The sequence below is a fragment of the Anomaloglossus baeobatrachus genome, chromosome 4 (genome assembly GCF_048569485.1).
Source record: "Anomaloglossus baeobatrachus isolate aAnoBae1 chromosome 4, aAnoBae1.hap1, whole genome shotgun sequence".
Lineage (NCBI taxonomy): Eukaryota > Metazoa > Chordata > Amphibia > Anura > Aromobatidae > Anomaloglossus > Anomaloglossus baeobatrachus.
In genome coordinates, this window is record NC_134356.1 from 430931430 (window position 1) to 430940325 (window position 8896).

Genomic DNA, 8896 nt, shown 5'->3' on the forward strand with positions numbered 1-8896 from the left:
AAACAAATATAAATGGGCAGATCATTTCATTTATAATTCACTAATCACTACTTCAAACCAAGGTGACTGTCTTTAAATAGCTTGAAAAATTCCAGAAAACTATTTAGGAGCTTCTGAAAGGTTAAGATAATTTGAGTTAATTGGAGGTGTACATATGGCAGTAATTTAACGCTTAACTTCTAAATCTACTTGCTTCTATGCTTGACTTGGAAAATAACTAAAATTAAAAAAAACCTGTAATGAACAGTTCCGGGTGCATATTTCTAATCCCAGCCTATAGTAGCATAGATAAAGAGATCTTTAGAAAAAGTATTTCTAATTTATCCTTTATGATATGCTAATGAGGCCAGGGACTAGTTGCAGGGGCGTTATTTCCCTTGGCTAGTTGGTCGCCTTAGAATGTAAGCACACCCCTATAGGCATGCTAACAAGCCAATAAATGTGCAGCGTCAGAGGCATGATTACTCAACTCTTTGCTGCTGGTTTTTGGCTCAGTGCGCATGATCAGAAGTCCCTGAACTTCTGGTCATGCACACTATGAAGCCGGGTGTACGCATCCTGGCCTCAAGCCGATGTAATATGCACATGACCGGACATCTGGTGATTTCTGATTATACGCACTGAGCCAAAAACCAGTGGTGGCAGTAGAGAGATGAGAGCGACTATGCCTCTGACACTGCGCAGTCATTAGCTTGTTAGCACGCCCCTGTGGGAACCATGCTAAGGTGATCGACTAGCCAAGGGAAATAATGCCCTTGTGACTAGTTCTTGGCCTCATTAGCATATCATAAAGGATCTTTTGAAATACTTTTTCTAAAGATGTCTTTATCTATGCTATTATAGGCTGGGACTGCTAGACATGGATAAGTAATATGCACCTAGAACTGCTCGTGGTTCTGGGTGCATATTGCACCTGACTGATTCACTTTAAAATACCAGAAAAAGAATTGTGCATTTCCACAAGTCTGGTACAGCTATGGAAGCAATTTCCAAACACTTGAAGGTACCAAGTTCAAACAGAAATTGGCAAGTTTAAACACCATGAGACCACATAGCCATCATACCACCTAGGAAGGAGACATGTTCAGTCTTCTAAAAATTAATTCAACAGCAGCTAACAATATTGTGAAGAAGCTGGAGGAAACGGGTACACAAATATCAACATCAACAGTAAAACATGTCTTATGCCAAAATGACCTGAAATGCCCCTCAGCAAAGAATAAACATTGCTCTGAAAGTAGAATGAAAAAGCCAGGGTATATTTTGCAACCTCACATGGAGAGAAAGATATTAGGGCTGAGCGGATCTGGACTATAAAAGTCCGGATCCGCACGGTTTCAGCACTCTCTGTGTGCCGGGCGCGGGATTCCGGGTGCATGATCCGGATTTGGCAATTAATAAAAATAAACAAAACCAGAAATAAATCAGAGTTTCATACTTACAGAGACTCAGTGTCATTGCGGCACACTGCTTCCAGGTCGCGCTTTCACTTCCTGTACTGTGCACGCAATCACACAGCTTTCCATGCTTTCACCGCCCACCGGCCATCCTCTCATCTGTGATTGGTTCCAGGCTGACGCGCCCCCCAGCCTATGACAGCTCTACTGCAGTCATCGCTTATCGCGGCTCAGTAATAGGTTGCACTCAGAGCTGGCAATCTTCTCTATGGCTGCTCGCTCTGACATGTAGCAGAGCTGGATGTGTCTTCGTGGGACGTCATGGGGATTACACCGGAGCTGGAGGGGTGTGTTGGGGGGTTAAAAAAGTAAATAAAGTGGTGAAAGAGTGCGCATTTTGTACTTTATTTCAAATAAAGGATTTTTCTCTGTGTGTGTTTATTTACATTCACTTACAGGTTTGTGTGATGCAGGTATCTCATAGACGCCTGTGCCATCACAAACCTAGGGTTTAGTAGCAGCTGTGAGCTGTTATTAACCCCTGCTATTACCCCGATTGCCACCGCTCCAGGGCAATCGGGCAATCGAGATGAGCCGATATCGCGCCGGAATTGTCACATCTAATAGATGCAGCAATACTGGCAGCTGTGGGCTGAGAATATACCAGCCGGCGTTATCATGGATAGTGATGAAAATTAGGGGGAACCGCACGTCGGTACTTTTTTATTATTTATTTATTTAAAAATAAAAACCAAAAACACATGCGTTTTTTCTTAGACCGCAGTCACACTTGTGAGGGACTCCCACGAGTCTGACATCGCAGCACAGCCGAGACTTCTGACAGGAGCGTGCATATGTTTCTGTCTACATGCACGCTCATACTCAGACAGCGACAGGAGGCTGTGTCGGGTGTCATGTCAGACCCGCAAGAGTCTGACAGCGCATCACCCGCACACTTCTGACAGTGTGACCGGCAGACATTTGCACTGTTTTCCCCGCCCACCGGCAGTTCTCTCGTCTGTGACTGATTGCAGACAGACATGCCCCCAGCCTGTGACAGTGTCTACTCCAGTCATCGTGGCTCAGGCTACACTCAGAGCTGGCAGGCTTCTCTATGGCTGCTAGTTGTGAGATGTAGCAGAGCTGGATGTGTCATCGAGGGACGTCGTGTGGTTTACTGCAGGGTGTTGGGGGTTAATAAAGTTGTGAAGGAGGGTATGTTTGTATTTTATTCCAAATAAAGGATTTTTCTCTGCGTCTTGTTTATTTACATTCACTTACAGGTTTGTGATGCAGGTATCTCATAGATGCCTGTGCCATCACAAACCCAGGGTTTAGTAACAGCTGTGCACTGCTAATAACCTCTCATTACCCTGATTGGCACCGCATCACGTCACCGGGAAGGGCCGATATCGCACCGGGATTGTCACATCTAATACATGCGGCAATACCGGGCGGCTGCGGACTGGAATACCAGCCCCCAGTTGGCGTTATCTTGGCTGAGGATGAAAATTAGGGGAACCGCATGTCGTTTTTTTTTTAATTATTTAAATTTAAAAAAAAAACAAAAAAAACCGCCTGCGGTTTCACAGGAATCACACACGCGAGGGACTCGTGCGAGTCTGCCATAGCATCACCCGGCAAAGCCTCGCACATGTGAGTGGATACACAGCACAGATACAGCCCGACAGCTGGGGCTGCAGCCACGGGATATATCTGTGCAGCCAATTGTTTATTTTTTACCACTATGCTGACCGGCAGGCACTTGCACTGCTTTCCCCGCCCACCGGCTATCCTGGCGCCTATGATTGGTTGCAGTCAGCTAACACGCTGCCACTCAGGGTGGGGGCGCGTCTAGCTGCAACCAATTGTATGCGCTGGTGGGCAGTCAAAACAATGAATATTGAATTGTCTGCTCCGGAAGGGAATAGCGTGACCCGGAAGGAGAGTGCCGCCATGACAGCGCCTCGGTGAGTATGCCGCGCTCGCTCCTACCCCCTTATCCCCTCAACAAACGTTTTTAATCTCCGGATTCCGGTTTCCATTGACTTATATGGGCACCGGATCCCGGAGCAGATCGGACTCTTTTTAAAATCTGGCAGTGATCCGCCGCTCCCGGATTTTTGGGCGTTCGATCAGCTCTAAAAGATATATATTTTTGTCAATGTTTTTTGATCTGTTGAAACAAAAAATGGAACTGTTTAGCCATAATAAAAAAAAAATGGTGAAGGCTTTCAAGCCAAATAACACCATCTCAGCTGTAAGCCATTATGTTGTGTCGGTGCTTTGCTGTAAGAGGGAACAGTACTGTTCCCAAAAGATGTCATTATAAGGAAGTAAAATGTGGAAGATTATTGAGGCCAGCAGTCAGGAAGTCAAAACTTTGGCACAAATTGGTCCTCTAAAGGCAGTGGACCTAAACTTACTTCCAATGTTATTGCAAAATGTTATAAGGACAACATAGTGAAGGTAACGGAATGGATGGCCATTACAAAGTGCTGACCTCAGTCCCACAGAAAAATTATGAGCAGAAGTAAAATGAGACAAAATTCCAGCAACCTATTGTAAAAAGCTTGTAGAAGTCTATCCAAATAATCATCTTTAGCATGATTCTGACATCATTCTTAAAATATAGTAGTGATGTAAACTGACCTAAGAGAGTGAATGTGTCAAGCATAGTTTGTTTAACACTACAAGTCCCAGAAATTTCGAGCTCCCCCTGAAGTCCCGAAAGAGGTCAAATGACCCTTAGCCCAAACTGTAATTAAGGCCATTACTGTCGCACCACAGGTGGTTGGAAAACAACCTCCTGTGGTGCGACAGTAATGGCCTGAATTACAGAACAAAAGACGGTGATTATAGGATGTTAGCTAAAATCCTTCAGGTCATTCGACCCGTCTCTGGGTTCAAAGGTAGAAATGTTAAATGACCCCTCTCTGGGACTTCTAGTGTTGAAAAGTAAACTGTGCTTTATCCACCTCCCTGTGGCTTCCACTGAGTCTTTGCCACTCCTCCCGGTGTGTGTTATTGTCTGCAGCCAATCAGTGAGCTCAGGGGCTCTGCCTGGGTGGATAGCAAGAGCCGGTCAGATCCGCTAAGCTCACTGATTAGCTGTCAACATGACATCAGTGCTGCAGACCATACCAGACACTGGTAGAAGTGGTGGAGAGTCAGCATTTGACCTGGAAAGAGGGAGTAATTGACAGCCATTGTGAAAAAACGAATATTAATGAATGTGTCTAAAGCGGGCTTTACACGCTGCGACATCGCTAGCGATGTCACGAGCGATAGCACCCGCCCACGTCAGTGGCGCGTCACGGGGTGATCACTGTCGTAGCGAACCATATCGCTACGGCAGCGTCACACGTAATTACCTGTTCACTGACATTACTGTGGCTGCCGAACAATCTCTCCTTTTAAGGGGGAGGTTCGTTCAGCGTCACATCGGCGTCACTAAGGGGCCACCCAATAGAAGCGGAGGGGCGGAGATGAGCGGCTGGAACATCCCACCCACCTCCTTCCTTCCTCATTGCCGGCGACCGCAGGTACGATGTTGTTCCTCATTCCTGTGGTGTCACACATAGCGATGTGTGCTGCCGCAGGAACGACAAACAACCTGCATTTCAAACGAGGAACAATTTTTTAAAACTGAACGACATGTACACAACAAATGATTTGACACCTTTTTGCCATCGTTACTGATCGCAAAAAGGTGTCACACACGACGACATTGCTAACGAGGCCGGATTTTCATCACCAACACCGTGATCCCGACGATATCTCGTTAGCGATATCGTTGTGTGTAAATGGGCCTTTAGGTGTATGTAAACTAGCAAATGTGTGTAAACTTATTAAAGATGCTTAGGCAAACATAGTACTTCCTTTCCAAAAGTTAATTTGTTATTTTTTTTTTGCAGGCTGTGCGGGCGATTAATGGCTGCGATCAAAACACCACAGTGGAAGAATTTACTAATCGGGTTTTTGACAAAATTGATGTCAATGGAGATGGTAAGAATTAATTACCTGTTCAGAGAAAATTATTTGGCAACATTCAATGAAAGTATAAATAATATAATATAATGAATAATAGAACGAAAACTGCAACAATACTCATCTAGGCAATACTCATCAATACTCTTCACACGTCCGTGATTCTGGTACGTATGTTGCTGTTTTTACACGTACCTGAATCACGCACATACGCAGACACATTAAAAATCAATGCGCGCACATCAGTGATGTCTCACTGACCATGTTTCTGTGCGGCACACAAGCGTGTCCTTGTGTTCCGCACTGAGACAAGTCCATTTTTCTCTGGCATCACTGATGTCCCATGGACCACTCAGTGGTGTGTACTGTGTGACACGTACCAGAGAAAACACGTATCTTTGAAATAACATGATTTTTATACTCAGTTGTCTACAGCGATGCTGTCTCTGGCCACTGCTGTCTCCTGCTGGGGACAGGTGAGTATAGGAGTGCCTGATCTCTGTGAGCTATCACAGATAGCACACGGAGAACACACATGTACCAAAATCATGGCACACATTGGCCAAATGCATATTTAACACGTCAGTCAAAAACGTGTGTGTTTTTGACTGATGTGTGAAAGAGGCCTTACACAGAGTAGAGTGGAGGAGCAAGCACCATGTCCTCCAGAGCTGGCTGCTGTTTGAGGAGGCTGGTAGCATGACGCAGCCCAGGGACAACTTCTGTGTTACTGTGTCTTTATAGTTGTGTGAACCTCAATGTGTCTTTATAGTTGTGTGAACCAATCATTCCATTTTTTTCTATCACAGGGGAGCTGTCTTTGGAGGAATTTGTAGAGGGTGCTCGTAAAGACGAAGAATTTATGGATGTGATGATGAAGAGTCTGGACCTGACCCACATAGTGACCATGATTAATAACCGAAGGCACAGTGTGTGATTTGTAGGTGTCAGGAATTGGCTTATATTTGAGGTGGTTCAGGGTTTATTTTTCAGATGACATGGAAAGTTGGGACTCACTCACTCACTATTAAAGAGTCATCAGAAATCCAGTTAACATTATGGAATCAGTGCAAATTAAGTCTGTGTTAGCGCCCACTCACTTCAGATGTGGGCCTATGGCAAATAATCTGGTACCATGTCACGATAGATGAGAAATAACACATGTGAAAATGTGGAATAGCATAAGCAATGAGTTTACTCATAGCTTTTGCATAGCTACCAAAAAGAACAAAGATCTGTCCAATTACTACCTTTAGTAAAGATCTGACCCTTTCTGCAATCTTAATGAGTAACATTCACTATCTATAGGGATCTACAGTTCAACAAGACGAGAAGTAGCATGGGTACTTGTGTGTGGCATGGTACAAGTGTACAAGTACTTTTATTTAAAGGCAGCATTCAAGGCAAGACTGAAGTAATGAGTAATGCCTAGTGCCAGGCCTGAGTGTGTGAGGCATGATACAAGCAGCCCTCCTTCCGATTGTGGACTTGGCCTAACCCCTTTGTGCTTAGAACGTTGCACAAAGGGACCCTTATTCTGCAGATGTATGTGAGTCCAAGAGCCGAAGTCCTGCTGTATTTGTCAGAAATGAGATTACCTCTTTAAGATGTTCACACATTGCACTCATGTTGTAGCAAAAATACACCATTTTTCCCCAATTTTAAAAAAAAACTCTTGACGTGATGATACATTACATTGTAGTATGTCAGAGAAAGGACCAGAAGCACATTGGACACAGTCTTTATGAGAGCATTCAAATAATGATCTAGTTTACAATGGTAATGCAAAGTGTAAATAACAGGTATGAAATGATGTGATTATATAATTTCGGTATTTCCATCTTTGAATAATGTACTGTTTAGTGGTTTCAATGTTATCTATTCCAGTAAGGAGCATGATCAATCCCTGTATGTGATGGATATTGGAGTGCTCTCCACTGGGCACTCTGTATTTGTGTTCTTTGTATGTTTGTGCCTTCGTAAGCTGTAAATAAATGGCTGCTTTCTATAAATAAGCTGTAAATATTATAAGACTACATATGTTCTGTGTTTTAGAGTTACTTTTGTGTAAAAGTGCATTTGCACTTGCCAACCATGGCCAATAAATGACTGATAATGATCTGCAATATACAAGTTGACCGGCGGTCACATAATGGCCTGTTTAGACACAGATCATTTGTTCGTGCTGTTGTTTTGTGCATATTAACCATCTATTTACACAGAATAATGTGCTGTCAATAAAAATGATTTCAAAACCACCATGAATGATCCACTCAGTGGACGAAACAATATTTTTCTGGTTTGTCATGTGATTGTGGAGGTGGTCGAGTCCCTACGCTGTTTTATGCTATATGTTGTCTACCTATACTGCAAAAGATGTTTTATACTAAATGTAATATACGGTGTTGTATGTCATAAATGTGTGTTTTACATGTAAATGCTGCTAACGGAGTGTAGGCTCTCAATGTAGCAGAGCTGGGGCTGTTTGCCAGTGGGCACCATCTAGCGGGTGGGCTGCAGCAGCAATAGATTAGATATCTGATAGGAAAGGGTTAAGTCGAGGTAGAGGAGGAGTGAAAGATGGCAAGTGGGTTGGCTGGTAGTGAGGGCCTTGTGGTGGGCCAGTTTTGAATAGGGTTAAAGTAAGGCCGGCGTCATACTTGCGAGTGACTCACATAGCATCACCCGGCACGGCCGCACACTCTCCTGACAGGAGCGGGTTGGCTGCATGTATTTCTATGTAGCTGAGACACTCGTGTCCAGAGAGTGTGCAGCTGTGCCAGATGATGCGATGCGATTCACTCGCAAGTGTGACTCCGGCCTAAAAGATGACATGGCTACAGTGTCAGTGCAAGCCGGGGAACCTTGATTTAACCTCGCAAGGTCCGGAACCTATGGCTCACCCCAGCAGGCTTAGCGAGTTGTGCAACCAGAGAAGCCATCAGGGCCAAGAAGCACACAATGGTGTAAGGAAAGGTGGGGGGGAACGGAGACACAGACCCGGCAGCTTGAGGAACAGTTCCAAGACAGGTCAAGAAAGAGTACCCCAGAAACAGTAGAATCAGAACCATGAGGAATGAGGCCATGTCTGTTATAATGGTGTGAAAAATAAACTGAACACGTTTGTTTGCCAAGTAAACTCTGTTGTTGCATGGTTTACTATTTCATTTATGACGGGTACTGAAGTGGGGTGATGAGCACCAGCCTGAAGAAACCAGTAAGTGTCGCACACCCCATTGGAAGTATGACGAAGGACTACAGCGCCCGTATGGCTCGGCGTCTGTGCCTTCCTTCATGGTTGTCGTAATGTTTGTGCAAGCTGATAAACACTCTAATGAACACTCATTCCAAATTATTGGCTTATCTAAATATGCTATTAGGCCATTAGATGTTATTTATATTGGCCTTATAAGTCTCTGATAGGAACTGGCACAGTTTACCCTTAAGCCCTCGTCACATTTAACGACTTACCAGCGATCCCGAAAACGATGCGACCTGATAAGGATCTC

At 44.3% G+C, this 8896-nt stretch overlaps 1 protein-coding gene across 1 annotated transcript in view; it reads left to right on the forward strand.

Annotated features, from left to right (window-relative positions):
* Positions 1–8033, forward strand: part of LOC142301612 (guanylyl cyclase-activating protein 1-like) — a 28428-nt gene extending 20395 nt beyond the window's left edge. Inside the window, exons 3-4 of the mRNA XM_075342640.1 lie at positions 5315–5405; positions 6197–8033. Of these exons, the coding sequence (XP_075198755.1) occupies positions 5315–5405; positions 6197–6324 (219 nt within the window). The 3' untranslated portion in view covers positions 6325–8033. The remainder of the gene's footprint in view (positions 1–5314; positions 5406–6196) is intronic.
* The last annotated feature ends 863 nt before the right edge of the window (positions 8034–8896 follow it).